Source organism: Carassius gibelio, chromosome B10 (assembly GCF_023724105.1).
Source record: "Carassius gibelio isolate Cgi1373 ecotype wild population from Czech Republic chromosome B10, carGib1.2-hapl.c, whole genome shotgun sequence".
In the NCBI taxonomy this organism is placed as follows: Eukaryota; Metazoa; Chordata; class Actinopteri; order Cypriniformes; family Cyprinidae; genus Carassius; species Carassius gibelio.
The window spans coordinates 9591558-9618585 of NC_068405.1; the positions used below are offsets into that span (position 1 = coordinate 9591558).

The window sequence follows — 27028 nt, forward strand, 5'->3', positions numbered from 1 at the left end:
ATATGGAAAAGAGCAGCATGAACATTCTGCATAACTATCTTCTTTTGTCATCCACAGACCACACAGGTTAAAAACGTCAAATGACATGGACATGGTTTTTATTTTGGGGGGAACAGTTCCTTTCTGTCACACTAAACGGGTTAACATTGTGGTCTGCTCTCTTTCGACACATTGATCTATCTATGGTTCTCATGTGGATATAGTTTTAATCTGGCATGCAACATTTCCCTATTCTCTACCCTCTTGTTTGTTGTCTGTATTAACAAAAGAGATAATAAAATGGCCCTTTCCTGCAGCTGACATGTGACATAGTACGCCGTAAACGCAAGCGTGACCTGTTTTGTAAGTTAAATTGATTTATATAGCACTTTTCCCAGATAGAAGTCACAAAGTGCTTCACAATAAAATGTAATACAATAGCAATTTAAATACATTCCACAAAAATTCAAAGCGCAAACATAACAAAGAACCATAAAAACTCTTTGTCTAACCAAAGCCTGCTTGAAGAGCAAAGTCTTCAGTTGTTGTTGTTTTTTTTAAATCAACTGAGTGCACACAACGCAGAGAAAGAGGCAAAGCATTCACAGCCTAGGAGCGACTGCTTGGAGTGACTGGTCCCCTCTAGTTTTAAAAGAAGTACGGGAACAACTAATCGCTTCTGATCTAATGACCTGAGTCAGTGTAGTCTTGTAGTGTTTCGATTGCCTGCACTATAAGACATCTGTGCAATATCTCAGTTGTTTTTCCTTCATAGCAAGTAGATCGCATAGTAGGACTGTCTACTGAGCTAAGAATGAACAAACCTCTTATTAACTCTCTTTAAGAGTTTAAACTATGCAAATGAGGTTTAGATTGGAAGGATTTTACATTATACCAAATTTCACCCAGTTTCCAGCCACTAGCCCACGTCATTCCCTCATCCAGCCTCCCTCTTACAACCCACCAGAGTCCAAAGATCATCCACTGTTTGCTTTCCGTCAGTCCATGGACGTGCTCTACTGTAAAAACCTCTCTGTTTTCTTCACGCTCAGGCAGTTGTCCAATCACTATCCCCCTTCTTGGGTCACAACTGCAGCCCCTGGCTCCACCCAGGCCTGGAAACCTCTTCCTGACGTCAGGTTACACCCTTAACTTTCACCTGCAGCCTACTCTAAGGAAGGGGCCTTGTTTGCAGTTGCATTATGGGAACTGTAGTGAGCTTCTCCGTGTTCTTTTCACGCATGTTTATGGGGTGGTGGTTTATCCTGAATCTGTTTCTCTAGGGATCCCGGATGGCAGACGTGTGACTCAGGTATGACACCCTAAGCTGGTGACCTTTTCTGATTTTATTCATGTCTAGTGAGTATGTTAGACTTAAACATTTTTCCTTGTGCAAGAGAATGTTTTTTCAATCTCAAACTTGAGTTACTTATTGACATTAGCCCGAGGCACTCGCACCTGTGATGAAGTGCTTAGTTAAAAAAGAAAGAAGAATGAACTTCTTGAACATTATAATTTGAATATGTTACTTTTAACATAAACCAGTTTTGGTATATACAGAGAGATTCAGAGAGAGGGGAGCGTAGATTTGTCAAATGTAAAGTGATAAGGCGACGGACAGACTTTTAAGGAGTATGTTTAAGGGTGTGTGATCTTCCTTGTTGACTTGAATATAGAGGTCGAGGGCTCGGGTGTTTTCCTGATGTTGAAGGACGGTCATTTACTGCCAACATTAGTTATGTTCATTCAACTTTCCTAGTCGATGTGGCACATGAGTCACACTGAGAGATTATTACAGTTTGAGATGTTAGAGCTTCGGAAAAGAAAAAGAAGAAAAGTTGAACAGGAACATAATGTTCAAAATTAATACTGTAAAAACTTGTTAACTAGTTAACCATGAGTTACCTTGCCATGAAATTACATTTCTAAATATGATACGTAATTTTATAAGTTATTATTATTAATGATTGTTTTCTATGTATACATATAAGTAAATAGTATTTATCACCTAGTTATTCATGTAGAAGTATCATCGCATTTGTTTCATTAACATGGATTTTGTTGTTAGTTACAGTATGTGAATAATTATTATTATTATTAATTTGCTATTTTGTTATATCGTTCATGTATACTGCGTTGTTTCATATTTAACACTTTTACGTATGTAAAACTGTGTTCTTCATGGTATATTTCATGCTTGCTAGAAAGGCCATTTTGAACATGTGGCCTCATTGTGTCATTATGCTGGTTTTTATATGTAAAAATAATAAGCAAATCATTTTATCTCAAGTCTGTTGGTTTATTAACGTATCATAAATTATACTGTCGCCGCAAAAGCTTTCATCACTTTTAGTAATGCATGAATCATTGTCACGTTATTTGTTAACGTTCTGCCAACAACAGCTTATAAAATATATTGATAATAATAATTGATCACATGCATTCGAAAAAATAAAACCTACACCCTTCTGAGATCTTACATTTTAAATGATGTTGAAATCTGTGTCTTGAAATTAAATGTATAAAGTATAAAGTTTTTTATACTTTATAGTGATTCCTTTCATGGGCGTTGGTAGTGTGTTGACACTTGAGCGTGTTGAAGTGTTTTAGATGAATAATGATAATATTCGATTAGATAAAGAGTGAGATGAAGGTATGTGAGCGTGGGCTAATGTTCAGGCTTATCAACCTAGTTCAATCATGTCTCTTTGGGAAAATCATTCATTTTGATACAAAATAGCCTTTTTAGATGCAGTATTTTTTATGTATTCATTTTCAGTTTTATTTTTTGACATGTAGAGACATAATCATTTGGCCTCTAACGGCAGTTGCAATAATAAATTATCCTGATTTAAGATCGTCTCTGTGTTATGAACAAAGGCTAACATCTCTGAAAACGGCTGTCAGGTGAATAATCTGTGAGATCAGGACGCACGGCTTTGTGTGTGTGTGTGTGTGTGTGTGTGTGGAGAAGGCCTGTATGTGTAAATACTTGTGCTGATAAGACAAGAGCTGTAAAATACACTGAACTTTCTGCCAGTTTATCATTAACCACAGCTAGACACTAACAGAGAGATATCATAATGCATTATGATCAGACTCCATCCAACCTGCAGTTTGTCTTATTTCAACGCTTTGTAGAAAGAACTAGAACATAAACTGGCTTCAACATCTCTAATTCATCTGTATGAACCAACAGAAAGCTCTAGAACAGACTGTTACAGGTCAAACATGTAAATATGGCCACATGGTTTTTCAGGGATTTTTCTTAACCCTAACCCTTTATATTTATCATATAAAACACACCATATGACAAGCATTAATGACAAATACTTCAAAAATATCTAGCATCCCTGGCTGTGACCAATTCAAACAATGACAGCCGTTCCAAATCAAATATATATGTCAAAGATAATTACACAATATGTCCTTATGATTACACAGCTCATGACTCCATTCGATTTTTACATTATGTGTAAGTTTTATAGTTTTCTTCATATTTAATACTTTTAAAATTTAATTTTATTTAATAAATATTTATTATATAATAAATGTTGTGTTATTTTGGTACGGTCAGTTTCTCTAAATCAGCGTGATGATGTGATCAGAGAAACATGGGCTCCCTGCTGTCTGCGTGTGGAATTAACACGAAGAAGAAAAAAGTAGAAGGTAACATACTGTAACCTACTACACCAAACACATACAAATATTATATATATATATATATATATATATATATATATATATATATATATATATATATATATATATATATATATATATATATAAAAATAGTGTTCTAGATAATTTTCTTCTTGTCTCTTTTTGTATTTTTTTTCCTCAGAGGAGAGGCATCTGCGAGCGAATGACAGGGAATTCAACCTGTCGTTTAAGTATGCAGTGAGTAGGAAAATACTTATATATTTTATATTCAACTCTCTTTTTTGGAGCACATTGTGAGCGCGTGTGTCCTTACAGACCAATGCCATCAAGACCTCCAAGTACAACGTGTTCACCTTCCTCCCTCTCAATCTGTTCGAGCAGTTTCAAAGACTGGCCAATGCCTACTTCGTCTTTCTTCTCATCTTACAGGTATCTTAAATCCATCTTAATTTACCACATTATTACACCAATTTAAAATGTTGAAAAAGCGTTTAAGAAGCCTTCAAGGGTGAGAAAGGTTGTAACAGGCGTCACCGTGTTTGTGTTTCGCAGCTGATTCCTCAGATCTCGTCTCTGAGCTGGTTCACCACTGTAGTCCCACTGCTGCTGGTGCTGTCTATGACTCTAGCCAAAGATCTCTCTGATGACATCGTGAGTCCACTTCCTGTCTATGTCCAATACAGACAGCAACGTGTTCGACTGTCCATTCATATGATCCCTCTGTTGCTTTTTGTGCCCATGTTCATCCTACAACACAGACCAGACACAAGAATGACAAACATGTGAACAACAGAAAAGTAGAAGTGCTCATTGATGGAGAGTAAGTGTCATGACGTGACTTTATCTTTTTACCTAATGCATTTTTCAAAATGAATGTCTGATAAATAAAAAGTCACGGTTTCAAACAGGCTGAAGAGTGAAAAATGGATGAATGTTCAAGTGGGTGACATTGTGAAGCTGGAAAACAATGAGTTTGTCACAGTAAGTTTATAGCAGGCCGACTGATGGTACACTACACTATAACACTCCAAACATGGAATAAACACTGGATATGGCAAAAAAAAAAAAAACTGATGATGATGGTGCCAGAACAGTGCTGTCGAAATAAAACAAATTCTAAAAATTAGATGAAAATTTGTAGGTTAAAAAGATACTAAATTAAAAGGCAACTGTGAGGTTATATTTTAACCTTGAAATACTAGTTTTCTCACCGAACTTACTAAATTAAATATGCAAATAAGTTGAGGGAAATTCGCAAAAGGGGAGGATTGCTTTATGGCAGAAACAAATGCATGTGTATCTGGCTAGAAAGGATGCAGCAAAAACTTGGAAGCTGACAATAAATTAAATGGTCTACGTATTAGATTGTGTTTTATTAATGTCTACAACACCTACCCAAACCCTAAACCTACCCCTTACAATAATGCATTACGACAGAGATGCATTTAAAGCAGTATAAACTCAACTCACTTAACTGTAGGGGGTTCCAAAGTCACAAAACTACATGCATTTGACTTAAGTTGAACTACTTCTGATCTAAACCTAATAGTCTTTTTACAGTCATAACTAATGTATAATAATAAAACATAAGAACTGAACTCCTCTGTATTGCTCCCTGTGCTACAGGCAGATCTGTTGTTACTCTCTAGTAGTGAACCTCTCAACCTCATCTATATTGAGACGGCTGAGCTGGACGGGTCAGTATCTGAGCATGTGGATGTAAACGTGAACCTGTCCATCTGTTATTATTGTGTACCAGAGCCATCGTCTGCCTCTCTTTCCTCGTCTGTCACAGAGAGACCAACCTGAAGGTGAAGCAGGCTCTGACACTCACAGGAGACCTGGGCAATGACATCCAGAAACTAGCAGCATTCAATGGTGAGCGACTGATGCACCTGCAAAGAATCTGCATTACAGTTTATCAGTTATTGCTAATAGTCAACTGCATAAAAGCATGCATGCTGTTTAGAACCCTTCATATATACAGTACTTATAAAATACTGTATATCAATATTGTATTTCTCAGGTGAGGTGCGCTGTGAGCCTCCAAACAACCGTCTGGATAAGTTCACAGGGACTCTGACGGTGGGAGGAGAGACGTTTGCGCTGGATAACGAGAGGATTCTGCTCCGAGGATGTACCCTCAGAAACACTGAGTGGTGCTTCGGCCTGGTGCTGTTTGGAGGTGTGGAATCCTAATCTAGAAATGAACGAATTGAAAATTCAAGATTTCTATATTTAAAAGCTTTGTTCAAATCCGTTTAGGTCCTGACACAAAACTCATGCAGAACTCTGGTAAATCAGTCTTCAAGAGAACCAGCATTGATCATCTCATGAATGTCCTGGTGATGTTTGTAAGTAGATGTGTGTAAATATGTTACATATAAATATGTCATCAAATGTTTCATTATACATCCTATTCATTTGTTTGTTAGATTTTTGGTTTTCTGGCCTTCATGTGCACCATCTTGTCCATTGGGAATGGCATTTGGGAATACATAGAGGGGAATTCCTTCATTACCTTCCTCCCCAGGGCTGATGGGGCGAATGCATCTCTCTCAGCATTTCTCACCTTCTGGTCCTACGTCATCATCCTCAACACCGTGGTTCCCATCTCTCTCTATGTCAGGTCAGATGCTGAAATAACTTCTATTACGTGGAAATTGTCTGGTTATATGGATTTATATCTTCAATATGTTCCAAATGTTGCCATTATTTACTCTCTGTGTTATTCCAAACCTGTATGACCTTTTTCTTCTTCTGGAACAAGGAAGATATTTACAAAAAATCTTTGTAATGGTTAACACTGGAAATCAATGGGAACCAAAACTGTTTGTTTACCGGCATTCTCAACATTTGATTTTAAACAATGTAATAGAGATATTTATACCAAATATACCAAAATCTTTCAAATTATTTTGCTGATATAATCATTTGTAATAAAATAAAATATTATAAAATGAGTGACCTTTCTTTCCCTTTCAATAGTGTTGAGATCCTTCGTCTGGGGAACAGTTATTTCATTGACTGGGACTGTAAAATGTACCACGTCAAGAGTGACACACCGGCCCAGGCCAGGACGACCACACTCAATGAAGAGCTGGGTCAGATCAAATATATCTTCTCTGACAAGACGGGAACTTTGACTCAGAACATCATGACCTTCAACAGGTGCTCCATCAATGGAAAATCATACGGTAAGAGCGCAAAGAGATGTCCCAGAGTCACCAATTTCAACTAAAGGGTAGAACTGAACTCTTTTTACGTTCCTCAGGTGAGGTTGTGGACTTTGCTGGACAGAGGGTTGAAGTCACTGAGGTTAGTGGTCAAATCTTCGACAATATATAACTTGAGAGCTATAGGGAAGTCCAGGGTTGGTCTCACAAGTCTCTATGAGATATCTACACGAATGCATGTTTTGTACTGAATGTTTACTGTGTGTTTTTTTTTCAACATTCAGAATTTCTCACCAAAGTGTGATTCCACTCTCCCCTTGGAACTGAAAAGACATCTCTTTTCCGTACTCATTCTTTCAATTTTCTTCCTCATTTCTAGAAGACAGAGAAGGTCGATTTCTCCTGGAACCCTCTTGCTGACCCAAAGTTCTGTTTCCATGACCACAAGCTGGTGGAAGCGGTGAAGTCGGGTTCTCCGGAGGTCCAGGCCTTCTTCCGTCTGCTGGCGCTCTGCCACACTGTCATGCCTGAGGAAAAAACTGAAGGTGAGTGCCATCTAGTGCATGCTCTGCAACACTATTAGTGATTGCCAACATATTTATATACAGATTACATCGATACCATCAAATCATTCTGCAGTACAGAAATTGGAATTAAGTTTTCAAAATATATTCTATAAAATGTATTCAAAAAATACAGTAATGCTATAAAATATTATTGCAATTTGAAAAAATACAGTAATGCTATAAAATATTATTGCAATTTGAAAAAAAAAGTAATGCTATAAAATATTATTGCAATTTGAAAAAATACAGTAATGCTATAAAATATTATTGCATTTTGAAAAAATAAAGTAATGCTATAAAATATTATTGCAATTTGAAAAAATACAGTTATGCTATAAAATATTATTGCAATTTGACATAAAATTTTTATATAATTTAAAAGTACATTTGCTGAATCTTCAGCATCATTACTCCAGTCTTGAGTGTCACATGATCCTTCAGAAATCATTCTTAAATGCTGAATTGTTGCTCATAAAAGCATGTTGAAAACATTGCTTTATAATGAGTATAATGAATAAAAGAACAGCATATAATATTTTATAACTTTTTACAATTTAATGCATCTTTTCTGAATAAAAACAACTAATACTTTTCATAAATCAGCCTCATATTTGTTTCTTCTTGATATTTTTGTTTCTCCACAGGAGAGCTCTTTTACCAGGCTCAGTCTCCAGACGAGGGGGCTCTGGTCACCGCAGCAAGGAATTTCGGCTTTGTTTTTCGCTCTCGTACCCCAGAAACCATCTCTTTGGTGGAGATGGGTGTGCCCATCACCTATGAGCTACTGGCGGTGCTGGACTTCAACAACGTCCGCAAGAGGATGTCTGCTATTGGTGAGACCATGTGCTGATACCCTTCTGAAGTAAGGAGGAACATTATAAGGATAAGAGAAACATTCCCAGTGTCTTTAAGTAAAAGTGCGGTTCTTCAGTTCGTAGTCCAGACGGCAAGCTGACACTGTTCTGTAAGGGAGCCGACACGATTATCTACGAGAGGCTGCATCCATCCTCCACCAAACTCATGGAGGTCACCACAGAACATCTGAACGTGAGTTACATTTGTGTTTCTAGAACACTGTGTGAGTGTCTGTGTGAGTAACTCATGTCTGACTAACACGATCTCAGGAATATGCTGGAGAGGGTCTGAGGACGTTGGCTTTGGCCTATAAAGACTTAGACGAAGACGAGTTCGAGAAGTGGAAAGAGCGCCACCATGAGGCCAGCACCTCGCTGGAGGACCGTGAGGCAAAACTGGATGCAATTTATGAAGAGATTGAGAAAGATTTACTGGTAGAGTCACCATCACACAGAATGCTGAAGTGTTTGCTGGTTTTCTATGTTCCTCTTTCAATGCAAGTCAACGGGATTTCTATTCTTATGTGGAGTTTGTTTCTGTGTGCACTCAGCTTCTTGGTGCTTCTGCGGTTGAGGATAAACTTCAAGACGGCGTGCCTCAGACGATTGAGCAGCTCGCCAAAGCTGACATCAAAATCTGGGTGCTGACTGGAGACAAACAGGGTAAGCTCACTCATTTTAACGGGTGTTAAAACCTCCTCTGCTGGTTTACTTGATGTTTTCGCTACTGTTTCATGCACACCATTGCGATGTCCCACAGAGACGGCTGAGAACATCGGTTATTCTTGTAATATGCTGCGAGAGGAAATGAGAGAGATCTTCATAGTGGCCAGCAACACGGCAGAGGAAGTGCGAGAGGAGCTCGTGTGAGTTTCATCCATCTCTCCTTCTCCCAAAACATTTCAAACGGATCGTGTTTGTAATGAAGAGATCCGTACTCTATGTTCAGAAACGCCAGGAAAAAGATGTCACCAGAATCAGGGGACGAGCCCCCCATTGAGAAGAGCAGACTTCTGGGTAAAAAATCCCAGGTGGTGGAAGACGAGAAGGTGGATGGAGAGTACGGACTGGTGATTAACGGCCACAGTCTGGTAAGAGAAAAGGATGTATTTGTCATCTTTTTTCGATGCTTCTTCAAATGGTTTTAATCCTTGCATCTCCCAATCCTCTGCCCAGGCATTTGCTCTGCAGAAGGACATGCAGTTGGAGCTGTTGAGGACCGCATGTATGTGCCAAACGGTCATCTGTTGCAGGGTCACCCCTCTCCAGAAAGCTCAAGTGGTGGAACTTGTCAAGAAGCACAAGAAAGCTGTGACTCTAGCTATTGGAGATGGAGCCAATGACGTCAGCATGATCAAAAGTGAGTGTTTCTCACAAAGAGAGATGGCATGAATAAGACTGTTTACTTAAGACTAGTGTGCTAAAAACTTTTACCAACCTTTTCTGTTTAAAATGTATCCAATCTTTCTACTCCTCACGACCTCTGTAGCTGCACACATCGGCGTTGGCATTAGTGGGCAGGAGGGCATGCAGGCGGTGCTCTCCAGTGACTTCTCCTTCGCTCAGTTCCGTTACCTCCAGCGCCTCCTGTTGGTCCACGGCCGCTGGTCCTATCTGCGCATGTGTAAGTTTCTGCGCTACTTCTTCTACAAGAACTTCACCTTCACCTTCGTCCACTTCTGGTACGGCTTCTTCTGCGGCTTCTCTGCACAGGTGAGATGGAACATTTTGAAATAATTTCACATTAATCTGGTTTACAGTTTAGCGATGGACCAGGCGTTTCAGTCAGATTATATTTGGTCTTTTTGAGAAAACTCTGCCGAAATGTACTCTACCTACAGATAGTTCCATTAAATAATAATAATATTATTATTAATAATAATAATAATAATATCGATTTTAATTCCATTTAACAAATCTGTGTTCTATATTTGATATCATGAAAGTCATAAGAAATATATGTATGTGTGTGTTTTATTGTGTCTCAGTTAGCTAGTATTTTTCGTTATTTTTTTAACTAATCGAAATAACCCAACTGCAGTTTGATTGAGATTAATTAGAAAAAAAAAAAGAAAAAAAACATGATTTTTGAAAATGGCTAAAAACAAGAGCTCTTCATAATATATATATATATATATATATATATATATATATATATATATATATATATATATATATATATATATATATATATATATATACACTCTAAAAATGGCTGGGTTAAAAATAACCCAATTGGCAACCCAGCACTGGGTAAATATTGGACAGAACACATGCTGGGTTAAAGTAACCCAGCATGCTGGTTTACACATTTTAACCCAGCATGCTGGGTTATTGAGAAAACCCAAGATAGAGTCATTTTTACCATTTGTGGGTTTGCATTTTTATGATTCTGGGTTATTCTTGCTGGGTTATTCTCATAATTTCACTTTTGCTTAACAAAGCAATCATGGATTAATAAATAATGAAGAATACAGGTTATTTAGATTTAGAAAAATATTTTTAATGCCATCTGACATTCAAAAATTTGTACCAATGACAAACAACATGGAATTTTCCCTTTTTTTGTTTCCAGCAAATGCAAAATAAATAAATACAAATCACAGAAATACAGTTGCAATAAATAAGAAAATTATTTCTGAATGACCTGTGTCTAGCTGTTTAACTATTACATTTTGAGATTTTTAGCTATTTAAATACACAGTGAAATGACATTGACAATTAACATTCTTTAAATTTAAATGTAAAATCATTTAAAGATGTCCTTAAATTTATATCAAGTATATAAAGACTCCTACGTAGGTAGATGTGCACTGCTTAGGGTAGTTCAACATATAGTTCACCCAAAAATAAAAATTCTGTCATTTATTACTCAACTTCATGTCGTTACAAACCCGTAAGCCCTTCGTTCATCTTCAGAACACAAGTTAAGATATTTTCTTTGATATTCGAGAGCTTTCAGACCAGGGTGAATAATTAGTGACAATTTTCATTTTTGGGTGAACTATTGTCAAACACTTAAGCTCTGAAGCAAAGATCTACACCTGAGAGCAGTGTAGTCTGCTATAGAGCCTGTCTATGGAAGGACAATTTTCAAAAGGAATTGCTAATCATATTTTCAATTGCGTTTTCCACATGTGACAAATTGTGACAATCCAAACACAATTGCAAATCTTGAACAAAAACACTGTTTCAAAAACACTGAACAAAAATTACGGTTTCAGTTTTCATGAATGCACAGTGACTGCCAAATTTCAAATGGAAAAACAAAGTCAGTTTGTAGCTGTATTTTCCATGTATTATGAGTAATAAGCCTGTCATATTGATCAAATACTGCATCATAGCAGCTTTACAGTATTAAATAGGAAAATAGTGTGTAATAATGCAAAGGGACAAAAGTAAACACTCAGTTTTCAGTTAAAGTCAATTCGTCATTGATTCAGTGATGTATCGTCCCTCTGTGCAATCAAGTGAATGATATCGCTTGATATTAATTGTCCCCAACTAAAGAAAAACAAGGAACCAAAACTCCATCGGTGACAGAATGGAGAAAAAACCTTGGGAGAAACCAGGCTCAGTTGGGGGTCAGTTCTCCTCTGACCGGACGAAACCAGTAGTTCAATTCCAGGCTGCAGCAAAGTCAGATTGTGCAGAAGAATCATCTGTTTCCTGTGGTCTTGTCCTGGTGCTCCTCTGAGACAAGGTCTTTACAGGGGATCTGTATCTGGGCTCTAGTTGTCCTGGTCTCCGCTGTCTTTCAGGGATGTAGAGGTCCTTTCTAGATGATGATCTCCATCTGGTCTGGATACGTACTGGATACGGGTGGCAACGGTGACCTTGGAATAAGAGAGAAACAGACTAATGTTAGCATAGATGCAACATAAGAACAAGTACATGAGGTTTTATGAATTACCATGTCTGTTTTTTCACTGTGTCGCACATGTTACCTGCCAAAACTCAAATGGAATCTTTAGCATCTGAATTTCCAATGCCTCACATTGAAAACTGTCAATTTTTGTCAGAGGTGGGACCATACTATGGAGAGTGTTTGTATTGGGAGGTGACGTCACTCAAAGACAACTGTGCAAAATGCTTTGAACAATGGAGGTTAAGGCACTACTAAAGGCAGCTGCCACTCCGAGAGATGTGTGATAAAGAACAGACAGTGAAACCCGGATCTTCCTATATTCTTGGCACCTCACACAATAAATAATTCTGTCATTTTTACCCCAAATGCAGCTACTATCCCCTGCTAACCGTTAGAGCCACATGGTACTATTGGTCAATATTCACCATTAACCAAATGCTTTTCACCTGAGGTATAAAATATAGGGTAAGATGCAGCTAGGTAAATAAGAGTAGAACTGCAATGTTGTTTGCTGACGTGCATCAGAGTGCAAACAGTGAGAGATTTGGGGTAAAAACTACAAAATATCTCCCAATACAAACACGCCCCAAAGTATAGTCCCACCCTTGACACAAATTGACAGCTTTCTGTGTAAGGCATCTGAAATACAAATGCTTTTCAATTGAGTTTGGACTATTTCACAATGTATATGTCCACATGTGGAAAAATACAATTAAATATACAATTTGCAATTCCTTTTGAAAATAGTGCAGCATATCCTTACCTGTCCATTGATTATGATCAATGCCTGAGAGATCTGCTGACATTTTTAAATCGCCATGACAATTGGATGGGGTTTTGTGGACTCTGCTCAGTTAAGGAATTCCATGTTTGTTCCAACCTTTAAAATAAAGTTTAAAAAAAGAAAAAATACAAATTGTTTTAATAACAGTGATTCAGTTCAATTAACTGTGTGAAGTTAACCATGAAATTGACCCATCATGATTATGAGTTAAATTCACCTATGAGTTGGTCTACAGAAGCAGAATTTGCTCTAGTGATTGGCTGAAAGGTGTGCTTTCAAACTGTCTAATCAATGGGATGTTCCAGTCATTATAAATCACAGTTTTATGTTAATATGCTGGCTATATCAAACACACACAGTCACTGGCACAGATAAGGGAAATCACACTGCATGCACACACAGACATTTCTATGACAAGTCACGTAGGTAAAACAGTCCATATATAAAAACTTATAGATGTACCAAAGTGATGAGGACAAGTCAAAAACACGATCTGGAAAATTAATATATGATATTTACGCTCATAAATTAGGTACATTCTGGTGCAGCTTTAACTATAGCACGAAATAAAAATATATGTGCGTTTAAGTTACGTGAGGGTTAACGTTAGTTGATTATCACAGACAAACAATTATGTAAAATGTATAATAAACACGAACTTACCGTTAGACGCCTCAATAAGACTGCACTCGACGAGTTTTTCTCTCACAAATGTATCCATGCGCTTTTCTGACAGGAAAAAAACACATTTTGAATTATAATTTGTATGTAAAAAAGACTTTATGAACCACAAAAGCATCAAATCACTTCACTAACGCGGCCAGCGTCACTCGCTGTGCGTGCGCGCACTTTGAAATGCCCCTGAGACGTCGATTCTTTTCCGGGAATCACTTTGTTCGAGAATTACTGAACCGGTTTACTTGAATTGGGTCGTCGGTTCTTTTAGACCTGCGGTCCGACTATATTGTACGTAATTTGTATGATTTAAATGTCGATATGGACAACTGCAGGCGTTTACATTAGAGCAGAAAGTCGTATTCACTTTTTGAACTCATTTGACTCACTTAAATATCAAATTCGCTTTTCAGTGTCAGAAACTACTTTTTCCTCTATTTTCACAGGTATTCGCATATTTCAGCCATCAGTCACTGTCTGAAACTTAATAAAACTTTATTAATCTGTCGTCTCAGATACCTTAACACGATTATGCGAGTCGCGTAACGTAGGTTGGCCGTTTGAGGTAAACAGTTCATCATTTAACGTAAATAATGTTGGCCTGTAGACGTTTAACAGTATTGTTGCTGCAAAAAAAAAGTTATAATTCTGCCAATTTAAAATAATTATTATTGAAAACATTAAATAAACTTACCTTAAAACAGTAGAAAGCCGTGGCTTTGCCCCGTTGTTCTTCCAAAGTGACAGTTGGGGAGCGATTTAAACATCTTCAAGGCGCGTTAAATAACCCAGCGCTGGCCTGAAACAACCCAGCGACGCAACCCAGCAGGTTTAACCCAACACCTGGTAAATTGAAACTACCCAAAAGTGTTTAAAAAGAAATTAAATAACCCAACAAAATGACCCAACAGACTCAACCCAGCATTTTGGGTTAAAAAATAACCCAGCCGTTTTTAGAGTGTATATATATATATATATATATATACATTTTTTGTAATTGTTTGCAAACTTTACTAGCAATTTCTGAGTAAAACAGAAAATCATTTTTTTTCTTTAACAATTAATTCAAAATTAAATTATTTCAGTTTTTTCCAATTCCAGTCATGTGAACAGTAAAATTTCTGTGAATGTTCTAGCATACATCTTAAGAAACGTTTGATTGTCGATAGCTCTGTTACAAAATAAAAGTCATTAAGAAGATGCAGCGAGTACAATCATTTATCTGAAAGTGATATTACTGATCGATCTACACACCACAAGTTGAGCTCAGTGATTACAATTTTTTGTGAGCATGCATCTGTAAAATGACTAATTTGTTCCAATTTTTTTGTGTTCTCTGCTCTCTCCATAGACTGTGTATGATGAGTGGTTCATTACGCTCTACAACCTGGTGTATACAGCTTTACCTGTTATTGGCCTCAGTCTCTTTGATCAAGTATGTCACACCCCTGGATCAGCATGCTACATTCAGCATCACTGAACTAACTTCATTCATGAACGTGTGTATGTGCAGGATGTAAATGACCGCTGGAGTTTCCAGTACCCCCAGCTGTACGCTCCGGGTCAGCTGAACCAGTATTTCAGTAAGATGGCCTTCGCGAGGATCCTGCTGCACAGCTGCTACAGCTCACTTGTCCTCTTCTTCATCCCTTGGGCAGCCATGTGTGACACCGTCAGAGATGATGGCAAAGACATTGCAGATTATCAATCATTTGCCCTGCTAGCGCAGACCTGCCTGCTCATTGCCGTCAGTGTGCAGGTTAATTCTCATTTAACAGTATACACACACAAAATGCACAACAGTTATTGAGAATTACCATCTTATTCAAAAATTTTAACTGTATATATTGTACTACGGCTGCACAATTATGACAAAAATTGTCGTAATTGTGATTATTAATTACGATTATCACAATTTACACTGAATGATGTTTATACCACTGTTTGATGCAACGGCATGCCATATTTTTATATGAAATAAGGTGGAAACACTAACTGAAAAACTTTTAGTGCTTTTCTATAGTATTAAACCTCAAATGACAACTAGGATTTGGTTTCTTCTTTAAATTATAAGAAGGTAAAAATATGAATGGTATTAAAATTATAATAATAGGAAAACCCCTTAAGATAACACGTAGAAAGAAAAAAATGCACGCAGAATAATATTAATAGACTTTGAACGATTAATTGCAGCTTTGAACGATAATGTAATTGTGGCATCCATAATTGTAATCGCGATTATAAATTTGATTTACTGTGCAGCCCTATATTATACATTTTAGAAATAGATATATTGGAAACATGCTTTTTGTTTTGTTTGATAAATGTGTTGTGTATATAGTTTCTTATTTAAAAAAAAGTATTTATTTGATCAAAAATACATAAATAACAGTGAAATATTACAATTAAAAAAAAAATTCCATTTGAATATATTTTTCTATTATGTTTTACACAATTTTTCAGTGTATGTTCCTTCAGAAATCATTTTAATATTCCAATTTGCTGCTTTAGAAACATTTATATTGTTATGCACTGAAAACAGCTGAACTACTATTTTCCTAAAACCCAACAACGATTTTTTTAGATGAATAGAATGTGCCGAAAGCAATTCATTAATTTGAAATAAACACCCAACATTTACCCCAAACCTTTGAATGGCAGATGCAAACAACCCCTATGTTTTTGTGTGTTTAAGATGGGTTTGGACACGTACTATTGGACAGCAGTGAATCAGTTCTTCCTGTGGGGCAGTCTGTCAGTGTATTTTGCCGTCACCTTCACCATGTACAGCAACGGCATGTACTTGATCTTCACGTCATCTTTTCCTTTCATTGGTGAGTGTCCCTCCGTCCCAACCACATCTGCTCATCCTGCTGTCTGTGTGTTTGAAGCAGCTCCAAATGACTCAATCTTTCTCAGGCGCTGCAAGAAACTCCCTGAACCAGCCGAACGTGTGGCTGACCATATTCCTAACCACCATATTGTGCATATTGCCTGTGGTGGCCAAACGGTTCCTCTTCATCCAACTCAAGCCCACTATCAACGACAAGGTGGGTTCAAATTTTGTCGTCACCTCAGTTGATTGACAGGCGATCTGACCAATCATTACGCTGAAGCCTCTATTTTGTTCAACAAACTAATTAGAGAGGATAGTAGATTATCGTCAGTGGACCTGAACTTGAAAAGTAGTGTGTGTATTGATGGCTTTCCGTGGTCAAAACAAAGATACCTTCAGATGTTCATTCACGTTTATTTTGTGCTTTATAAGTTAATATAAAAAGATGATCGGTTCACATGCTGCTTCAACGATCGGTCACAACACATTAAAGAGCCACATAATTGTATTGTTTGAATTTGGACTCATTCTTGACTGGTCTTGGTCTTGACTTTGACTCGGATGAGCTGGTTTTGACTAGGTTTTGGAGTTTGGAGCTGGTTTTGGAGTTTGACTGGCATCACAGGCGTCTCGTAGCCTACTACACGTTTACTATTTATAGTCATTTTTGCTCTAAAACTGTGTTGAGACTCTCTCAGGCAATGCGCCAGTTCTCGACAGGATGACGATGTGAGATCTCCCTCCCTTTATGTGTGGAATGAGTCAGAGCTGTGGGATGCAGTGGCACGGCTGCAGCACAGCGTCACGCTGAGGCGGAACGGCAAGGTTATTTCTGGAATCCACAGTCAGTGGTGTCACAAAGTCATGAGCAGGAGTCATTCATAAACAAAATGACTACAACCTGAGCCTTATGCTTCTTCCTCCTTCTGTGTTATTGACACTAATTGTATTCTTTCCTTTCAGTATATCGTATATTTTCCTCTCATTCTTCTGCTCTACAGGTGCGACACAAGGTCAGACAGACAAAAGCTGCGCCTCCGTTGCCTTCTCACAAATTCCCTCGACGACGAATCAGTACGCGGCGATCTGGTTACGCCTTCTCTCATGCTCGCGGTTATGGAGACCTTGTCACCTCGGGACGCTTTCTACGTATTCCAGTTAAGAGCAGACCAGCTCTTTTCCACCAAACTGACACACCGGTGGCTGACAGCACACCTCAGACCTATCGAACCATTTTCGAGGAGGCCCAGAGTCCCTAAAGCTCCTTATTCTGTTGGATTTTCTTGCGAGGACTTGCCTTCAAGCTTGATTTCAACTTCAGCATTGGTAATATTTAAATAATACAGGAGAGAGATCCTTAAAAGATTTCACATATGAGTAAGATTGATTGTGAAGTGAAGTTGTGAATCAGTAAGAAGCTGATTTTAGCTGTGATTAGTGGCTAAAAATCATGTGATAAAACTTGAGGTTTCTTAATGTTGTATTAACAACACCTACAGTATGCACACAGAAACACTTGACAATAAAATCACGTATTAAGACCAGAGGACATTATAAATATATTTTTTTTAATTTTGGGAGATTAAAATGTTCATCCTGCCGTTAGATTTCATGTGCTTTTAATTGTGTCTGACGGTTTCATAGATGTTTTGTATGTTTCTTTTTTGATGCTTTTATTTTTTATTTTCATCAATGAATATTTGAAATGGTCACCAAAATGCGTTGACATACTTTATCATGTTTTGTACAAAGATGCAAATGTGCCTTAATTAGTAATAAATACAATAAATTTAAAAACTACAAAAACAACTTTTTGCTTTTTTATCATATTTGTGTAATTGTTATATTTATCAAGAATCAGATTCAATCTACTTTATTAATACTTGTAGTAATATATGTCCAGCACTTTAACTACATTTAAACTAAATACTTGATAAAATGCACTTATAGTGTACATTACATATTGTTTACAGTATATTGTACTTGTATTAAAAAACTGCATGTAGTTATTATATCTTTATTTCTGTATTACTGTTAAATTCTACCCCTACCCTTCAACCATACCACAAAACCTGGCCCTACCTTGCACGTTTTCCACCTCAATAGCAGCAATACAACTTGAAAACAATAAGTACATTGTATAAAACAATTTATATTTTTTTTACATACAGCACATTAAAGACACCTAATATAAAACAGAAGCAAACATAAGCATAAAGCATTCCTATAAAGAAAACATTTACAAGAACAACATAGTCTCTATTTTGGAAACTGCATCTGTAACACTTTGTAAGGCCTGTCCTTATTACACAATATTACATAGTTTTGAGCTTTCTTCCAGTATGCTTATTGATTTTTTTTTTTTTTTAAACAGTTGATTATCCCCATGTTGCCTTCATGTCCATGTCAAAAACAAAATGATTACAGGACTTCCCCTTGAAAAACAAGGTTGATGGAGCGGTGGGATGTTCCCGTTTGTCATTGTTTTCTGCTTGAGCTTGATGAAAATGTACAGGAGGTTTAACTGACAGGCCGTCTGTCCTAATAATGCTCTGAATGATGCGTACTCCTTGATGTGACTTTGTATAGTACAGTACAATTATATTTCATCATGTTTATGTGCATCATTCAGTATATGCTAGTTGCTCTTTGTTGATTAGAAATGATGGCATACACATATTTTTTCCAGTTCTACTGATTTAGGTCAGTAGATTACCAGTAAAGCCTGGAGCTTTTTGATATATAATCTAATGATGTTGTTGTTGTTTACCATGTGTGTGGTGGAGACAAATTATGAGCTGTTCCCTAATGCGTTGTTGACTTGAGAGACCGAGTCAGTCAGATGAAGGGATTCAGCCACCTTTCCCAGCAGTGCTTACAGCAGATGTTTGTGAGATTATCCATATCCAAGCGTCATCAAAGTCAAGAGTCTGTCAACTTGTTATTAGAGTGACAGGGAGATGAGGACAACCGGAAACAGCTGATTATTGTTGCAATACAAACTTGCCTCTTTCCACTTTTTTTTGGAACTGTTCTTTCATGTAATATTTTGGGTGAACCAATCATTTAATCAAAAAAGGTTGATCCAGTTCACATAACCAGTCTATCTAAATAAGTTTCTCCATCAACAAGATTTGGAATATAGTGCCTTAGTCGTATGGACCACTTTTATATTGCTTTTTTGTGTCCTTGTTTGAGGTTTGGAAAGTCCAGTTCCCATTGTAATTGCATGGAAAAGAGCAACCAGCACAGTCTTCATAACATCTCCTTTTGAGTTCCATGAAAAAAAAAAATGCGTGTCATACGGGTTTGGAACAACATGAAGGTGGACTATTCCTGTAAGCCTTTCTAATTTTAGGCTTTGTACCATCATCTTTTGGATGTTCGAGATATGCTCAATTTTGAAACATTTTAGTTTGCCTTTATCGCAATTTTCAGTTCCAATTCTACTTTTTAGTACGAGTCAGTGTTCAGTGCCCCCCATGCTGAGAGCAGAGGCAAATCTGCCATCCCCTCAAATATGATCCCTCAACAACAAAGCACTGAGCATGCTCAGTAGGGTCTGTGATGCTGTTGCTATAGGACTGTGGGGCTCAGAACCACTGTACTGGGGGAGGAGGGAATGTGTGAGGAACAGATGAGCTGTGAGGAGTGCAGGGAAGAAAGAACTGTGACTAAAGAGGAACTACAACAGGGACGTTACCCATTTCCTATCTTTTTATATTTTATTTTTTTCCCTGTGCTTTGCCTCTGCTGAGTGGATGTAGAGCATTAGGTTGTGATCATGCGGTGTGTTTGCTCCAGTTACTGTACAGACAGGATGAGAGTGTCTATGTGCTGGCTCTCGGATTGATGGAGCTTTACGGCTGGGTGAGTTGATGCAGTTGCCCACATTAACAGCATGAACACAGGATCCTAGTTTACTGTTAACTTAACAGAATTTAAGGCTAGAATTTGATCACTGAAGTAATTTATATACTTTATGAAAATAACAAATAAAATGTTCAAGATCTTTTAAATAACTGTTTAACTTTTCGCTGTAGTCTGGGGGAAGTGTATCTTCAGAAGTTAGCAAAATATGACACTTTTTATTAACTTTATTTTTGGGACATTCTGACATGTGCTTATTTGGAAAAATGGCTCATAAATAAAAGTTAAATAATGCTGTTTTAAATTGCAAGATGTTTTTTTTAAGGGTTAGTCAGTAATGATTTATCATTTAGAAAAATCATATAAACAGATTAGGTTTAGGTGGTAGTAAATATATTTAGCTCAGTAGAAGAACTGAATTCAATAACTCCACACAGATATATAAAAGCATATGTGTTTCTGTCTAAAAAGTTACATTTTAGGGTTAAAATATATATATATTCGGTTTTATCTATATATTATATTGTAATTGCAATTGCCTGATTTATTGATTTGTACTGAAAGGTGGATTTAAGATTGGTAAAGTATGGAGTCATTTGTATGAAAGCATTATTATAGATAATCCACCAAATGCCTATTTTCTCCTTTAGATGAAAGCAGAGAAAATGCAGACATATGAGATTACAAGGGATTCTGCTGAGTTTTGCATTGACTCTGTTTATGCCACTTAATCAGCCTGCCATGCAAGGACCGATGCTTTGCAGTGCTGGTGCTTATAAAATGGACGTCTCCCCAAAGTCAGGAGAAACTCTGATTGTGTGCCACATCCATGGCCAGTCTGCTGGGGGGGACCTATCTGTACAGACATCCAGACGGCCACGCACTTTGAATTTAACCCACAGTATATCCCTTCCTGAGAGAGGAGATCTGCCGAGGGAAGCACTTGACTATGGCTATCTAAGCCACACAAGTTCAAAAGAAACAGAGCGCAAAAAGGTGACTGAAAATTCTCGAGTGTATGAATCGTCCCCAATGCTTTGTGCTTTGAACTCTCCATCGACCAGTCCTCGACTAAAACAAGAGCCATTGCATCGCAGAGGTACTCCCAGGTGGCATAACCTCTTCATCCCTGAATCAGAAGTGAATGAGGATGAAGAGGATGAGGACTCCGATGGAGACAACTTGCACAAGTACAATGAGGGGTCATCCCTTCAACTACAGGGAAATGTGACTCAAAGTAATATGAATCCTTTTAGCCAAGTCAAAGAACAGGAAAGGGCATTTGATACAGGTTGTGCCGATCGCAGGGATAGCAGAGGAACCCCTGTATTAATGGACTGTGATGAACAGGATTGGGGTGATGAGGAAGACTTCAGCAAGCATACTCTCGTGGAACCTGATAACAGCTGGGCTCCAACTGAAAAAGTTATCGAATCCATTACTCAAAACCAATCAGACTATGTCACTGATTCTTCCTGTAACAGCTCAGATGGAGTGCTGGTTAACTTCAGTGCCATCTACCACAAAACCAACAATGCAGTTCCTGCATCTCCACTAAGTCTAGATAGTCCCGTTCCTGGATCTGGTATGGTATTACAGGACAGTTCAAACCCTTTACCCAGCTGGTCATCTCACAACCCTGATCCAAACTGCAACATCTACCCATTCAATGAAATTTCTGACCTCACCATGTGTCTGCAGAGTCAGGCACGGTTAGCAGGTTCCACCCAGAATTACTATAAACTGGTGACATGTGACCTATCATCCCAGTCTTCACCTAGCCCTCCTTGGTCCTCTTTGACCAGTTTCTCTGAGACTCAAAGCCAGGGAAGCTGTTCTCCACCTTCTGAATACTTCCTATTTGGACATTCAGAGGAAGAGGAAAGGGAGAAGCCAAAGGTTTGCCAAACTGAACACAAGGTATTTATACCACTACCATATACTACCTATAGTAATGTCAAGATTCAGAAGGCTTTGATTAAGAGATTCATGTGTATAATATGCTTTTTGTGAATACCCAGATACATTGGTCTCTTTGTGTTTAAATCTGCAATTTTTGAAGTTATCCCAAAACTATCCTTTTTGTTTTCCAGGGTGATGGGAACATTGAAGTGAATAATATAAGACGAGCTGATAAGGACCAATCCAAGGGAACAAAAGAGAGAATGGCACACATAAAAACCCATCATTCTGCTCCAAGAGAACATAAAAGTTTTAATTATATTAAGACTCCTCAGTCTCAGAGCTGGATTAGCAGCCAAAAATGTTCTACCTTATCAAATCTGGGAGCCCTACAAAACAGCTGTCCGAGCCATTTGGACACAAATTTATCTTCACCTCTGTCTAGGCAACATGCCACCTCTTTTGTAGAAATTGCCCGATGTAAGAAGGGAAATGGAGAGCAATCCATCAAAAAGTACATTGAGGATCCATCAGGCTCACAATTCATCCAAAACCTCTCTTCTATCCAGAAACAGGATGATTCAGAGATGGCAACAAAGTCCCTGAGTGCTGACAGCAGTAGTCAATCCAATCCACGAGGTAAGAAACTTAGAAAAAAACTGATATTTTGCTCTCAGTACTTGGCTTTATAGACGGTTTTCCACATCATTTCCTTGTGCATACAGGTGCTTCATCTCCAGAAGTTGTGCGATACACAAAAGCACAACGGCCCACCTTTCTCCCTATTCAGCCCTTTGTGCTTCAGGCACCCTCAGGAAAACAACAGACCAAAGCACTTGGTTCCCTTCTTAATCAGTACATCAGCTACAAGTACAGCAAGCCTGGGCCATCCAAAGCTACTTGCAAAAGCAAGTCATATCCACATCATAAGCAACCTTCACCTCTCAGGAGTTCCTCTAACATTGACCCGGAGGCAGCGACCAGTTCAGACACTTGTTCCACCTGCACATCAAGTCCGTTCTTGCCCCATAACCACTCCCAGTGTACCCATCCCTGCACATTTTTGGGGCTCATTCACCAGGACAGAAATCCTCATATGAGTCCAAATATGAGACCAAGAAGCCCACAAAGCCAAGAGCAAGCAGATGGGAGTCCAAAGGCCTGTTCAAGTCAAACACAGTTAAGCCAAAAACATTCTTGGTATGGAAAACAAGCATCTCAGAAATGTCCACTCAAGCAAGCTCCCATTGTTCAGACTCCGACTCCACAATTAATCAAAGAGGAGACTACATGTCCTTTGGAAGCATCCTTTCCTTTACATCAAAATTCCTCCCCTGCCATTACCTCAGTCACCTCCTTGACCTCTATCACCTCCATTGTCTCTCCACCATCCACTGGACGGAAATTCCTTTGGCCTTTTGAAGCTTCATCACAGGTCTGCACCAATGAAAATCCTAACACCAATGTTCAACACTTCTTTAAGCCAAGGAGATCACCTTGTAAGTGTCAATAAATCATGTTATGGTTTCCATTTATATAGTTTACTGGTGTGCATGTTCTAATAATTATGGATCTTATTCACATATTCACTTATTCACATATTACTCACACACACACACACACACACACACACAAACACACACACAACCAAGTTGTTAAGATGAATTGGTGTGATGTACGTGTTGTGAATCTGGTGGTAGTTATGTATTTAAGTCAATTTTATGTGTGCTTCTTCAACTCTGCAGGTGTTATGAGGGAACGTCAACATGGTGACTCATTGTCCATGACTGACAGACCCCCTGAAGTGTTCTGCCTCTCCCCAGAAGCCCCTTCAGATCTTCTTTTAATTGATCTTTTGCACAAGAGAAGTGAGATGATAAATAATCAGATTTTTATGAGTAAACGCTCACATTTTCCTTACAATTGTTCTGTTTCATATAGCAATATGCCTATGGGTTGTATGGAGACCTATTTGCATATGACAATTTGTGCAGTAGCTTGTATCACATAGAAATTCCAAACGCAGGAAATACTTGCAAAAAAGTACAATTCTTTCTCAGTAAGCCATTGACGGCAACATCCCTTCTGTTACAAAAAGATACAGAGTGGATCTCTGCAGCATTGCCTCTGCTTCCCTGAAGGGGAAAATGTGACCTACTTTTAACTCACTGCCTTGGATTGGCTAACACATTTGGCGTGTTTGTGTGTGTGTGTGTTTTCTATGTGAGCACAAATGTGTGTACTACTATATGTTCCTTTTATAGTAGATTTCATGTACCTTTATTTACAATTGTTCTTGTCCTATAGTCTTTTGATGTCACAACTGACAGAAATTGTCTACAAATACAACATTTTAAAATAATTTGCATTTAATAAATATTAATGCATGTCCTAAATTCCTTTTACAAATTGTCAGGTTGCGTGTTGAGGGATCAGAAACACTGTGTATATATATATATATATATATATATATATATATATATATATATATATATATATATATGTGTGTGTGTGTGTGTGTGTGTGTGTGTGTGTGTGTTTTACAAATTAATTTAAACAACTACCTTACTCCTATCTCTTCCCTTTCTTATTTATGTTATTTTGCAGGTATGTTGAAAGCTGTGGGTTTGGCAGTGGATCTCATAATGGCACATTTCAATTCAAGAAAAGACCCAGAAGAAAAGGTAGTAGCAGAAGTCAATTATTATTATTTTTTTTACTATTGTTTATTTGTATTTTTATAAGTAACAACAGAAATGTCAAATAATACCCATGGGCCCTAAGTAGACTGTCAGAAAAAAAGAAAAAAAAAAAACATTATATAGATTTAATGCACGCAGTCCTTTTAGAATAATAAGGCACCTGAATCCGATGTCTTAAATTGTTTTGTCATTTTGTTTTCAGATCAGACTGGGAAATAGTTTACTGTGCACCACTATCAGCCACCTTGTCCTTAAACAGCTCTACCCTGCAATCCAGAACATCCTTCAAGATGGTTTCAAAGCCTATAAATTGGACTTGATTATTGGACAACGGCGCAACAAACTATGGAACATCGTAGAGGCCACGGCACGACCAGGTCTGAATGAGCCAAACAGATGAAAAGCAAATTAAACATATTCATTATCCTTTGAGTGCCTTCAAAAGCTAATTCCACACTGTGTTTTTATGACTGCCAATCATTTTCTTTTCACAGGCTCATCTACCCAACTGTCTGACAGCTTGGTATCCGCGGTAAAAAAATGTTCCCAGTTATCAAGTCGCATTCGGCTCAGTGTCTTCATCATAGATCTTCTAAAGTAGGTCGAATGCTGAATATGTCTTGTAAAATTTGCACCACAGAACAGTTAGCTAATGAAAATACTGCTTTTTAGCTTGCATGCTTTGGAATCCTGGATCCGTCATTTATACAATTGCATTGGTGAGTATTATGAGGTTTAGTGACAACTGTAAAGGAATGTATTGTCTGTTGTCCCAAAATATAATTCCTTACCATTTTATACTCAACTCTATTCAAGATGTTGTGTCAGAACACTATCACCATTGGGGGTTCTTGGCTCTGGCCCAGGGGCCAACTTATGGACCTCTGTTCCATGAGCTTCTTCTTTTGCTGCAGCCACTCTCCCTGCTGCCATTTGACCTCCATCTTCCATCCAAACCTAATCTTCAAAGTAAGGAAAAACAAAACCACAGAGCACCCCTGCCTCTTCGGCTTGTTGCCCAGTCAGCTCAGATCCTGCAGATGAGCTTGATCCAGGACAACAGCAGGAGTCCAACAGGTCACAGTGATGCCTTCAGGAAAAGGGTGACTGATGGATTTTGGCTTAATCAGACACCCACCTCAGAGTGTGAAACACAGAAGAAAGAGGATGCAGCAACTGGAAGGAAAAACAATGAGATGCCACAATCTTCAACAAGTCCTCTGGAGGACAAACACTTGAGTGAGCTGCGTTGGGCCAGGCTCTTCGGCGCTAAAGTTGGAACACCAGTTGGCCCACAGAAGGCACAAAAAAACATGAGTGGACCTCTAAGAAGGCTAGTAACTGTGATTCTTCTAAACCTCTGATAAAGTCACTTTATTAACTTTTGTTGTCTCTTATCTTCCTCCAGGCGGCCCTCAGAATGGCTGAAGCTTGGTGCATCCAAAGTGGATCTGCCCGCACAGTCAGTATGGATAGGAAAATTGCCAGAGACTCATCTGAGTGGTAACCATGACAGAGATACCCCAAACGAAGATGAAATATCATTCTAAAGAGCCCACAAGGAGTCTGATTTTAGCTAGATGGAGTAAAAGCACAATTAATCTAAAATAAGTGCACCGTATCTGTTCCCGGATAGAATATTGCCTTAGTGATTTACCAATCAGGACAATTTGTATTATACCTTGGTCTTTAAAAGGTAAAAAAAAAAATATTCACTAACTTTAAGCCATGATGAGATAAAGTTATTAGATTGAATTTATAACACAATCATAGTATAGTGTAGAGTATATAACATGGATTGATATCGTCTGCCAGCAATCGAGCACAAAACTGGAACTGAGGTCCCCAGAAGTCTTTTCCAACCAAACCCTGCACTTTATCTCTGTCTCAGGTCACTATGTCAAGTAAATCTAGTCATATAATTTCTGCTGTTGTTGAACTATGTGGCATAAAAAAAAAGAAGACTTTTCCTCAAGGTCTGTTTGAAATAGTTTCTATAACCATTTCCATGCATGACACAGTAGCATTAATAACTATGCATGACAAAAAATAGTTTTCCTTTTTAGCATTCTGTGAATTACAACTTTTGCTGATTTTATTGCATTTTTGCACGATTAAATAAATTAAATAGCTGATTTATATGATAAAGGTGC

General features: G+C 37.9%; 2 protein-coding genes and 1 long non-coding RNA gene across 5 annotated transcripts; 2 read left to right on the forward strand and 1 right to left on the reverse strand.

The window, feature by feature from the left end:
- The first annotated feature begins 1165 nt into the window (after positions 1 to 1165).
- atp8b5b (ATPase phospholipid transporting 8B5b) lies at positions 1166 to 18210 on the forward strand. 2 transcript variants are annotated; one of them, XM_052567362.1, is made up of 28 exons: positions 1166 to 1291; positions 3557 to 3648; positions 3824 to 3879; positions 3958 to 4071; positions 4195 to 4293; positions 4401 to 4462; positions 4551 to 4623; positions 5269 to 5339; positions 5438 to 5520; positions 5669 to 5827; positions 5908 to 5996; positions 6078 to 6271; positions 6631 to 6839; positions 6917 to 6960; positions 7198 to 7363; positions 8029 to 8217; positions 8316 to 8431; positions 8509 to 8673; positions 8790 to 8901; positions 8999 to 9104; positions 9188 to 9329; positions 9415 to 9598; positions 9728 to 9951; positions 14917 to 15000; positions 15079 to 15324; positions 16261 to 16399; positions 16485 to 16615; positions 17403 to 18210. In XM_052567362.1, the coding sequence occupies exons 2-28, from the start codon at positions 3594 to 3596 to the stop codon at positions 17658 to 17660; spliced, it is 3570 nt and encodes a 1189-aa protein (XP_052423322.1). In that variant the 5' UTR covers positions 1166 to 1291; positions 3557 to 3593; the 3' UTR covers positions 17661 to 18210. The 2 variants fall into 2 exon arrangements, with proteins under 2 accessions (XP_052423322.1, XP_052423323.1); XM_052567363.1 differs by having other exon boundaries at positions 1266 to 1338.
- Positions 10717 to 14533, reverse strand: LOC127966419 (uncharacterized). Of its 2 annotated transcripts, XR_008155630.1 has the most exons (4): positions 14260 to 14533; positions 13554 to 13619; positions 12870 to 12986; positions 10717 to 12074 (listed from the first exon to the last, which is right to left on the reverse strand). It is a non-coding gene; the product is annotated as an uncharacterized LOC127966419 (long non-coding RNA). The 2 variants fall into 2 exon arrangements; XR_008155629.1 differs by lacking the exon at positions 10717 to 12074 and having other exon boundaries at positions 12081 to 12986.
- Positions 18211 to 20043: 1833 nt separating the features above from the next.
- LOC127966415 (AP-4 complex accessory subunit RUSC2) lies at positions 20044 to 26940 on the forward strand. Its single transcript, XM_052567361.1, has 11 exons — positions 20044 to 20271; positions 20922 to 22191; positions 22365 to 22812; positions 22899 to 23672; positions 23919 to 24041; positions 24781 to 24857; positions 25078 to 25252; positions 25370 to 25472; positions 25548 to 25594; positions 25692 to 26208; positions 26284 to 26940. The coding sequence occupies exons 2-11, from the start codon at positions 20947 to 20949 to the stop codon at positions 26423 to 26425; spliced, it is 3651 nt and encodes a 1216-aa protein (XP_052423321.1). The 5' UTR covers positions 20044 to 20271; positions 20922 to 20946; the 3' UTR covers positions 26426 to 26940.
- Positions 26941 to 27028: the final 88 nt, after the last annotated feature.

Bases quoted from the DNA above. Each gene is read 5' to 3' on its own strand.
- atp8b5b (XM_052567362.1), top strand. From the start codon at position 3,594: ATGGGCTCCCTGCTGTCTGCGTGTGGAATTAACACGAAGAAGAAAAAA. The intron at 4,463-4,550 runs GTAAGTGTCATG...GGTTTCAAACAG, and splicing joins GAAGTGCTCATTGATGGAGA to GCTGAAGAGTGAAAAATGGA. The intron at 8,902-8,998 runs GTAAGCTCACTC...GATGTCCCACAG, and splicing joins GCTGACTGGAGACAAACAGG to AGACGGCTGAGAACATCGGT.
- LOC127966415 (XM_052567361.1), top strand. From the start codon at position 20,947: ATGAGATTACAAGGGATTCTGCTGAGTTTTGCATTGACTCTGTTTATG. The intron at 22,192-22,364 runs GTATTTATACCA...TTTGTTTTCCAG, and splicing joins TTTGCCAAACTGAACACAAG to GGTGATGGGAACATTGAAGT. The intron at 24,858-25,077 runs GTAGTAGCAGAA...TTTTGTTTTCAG, and splicing joins GAAAAGACCCAGAAGAAAAG to ATCAGACTGGGAAATAGTTT.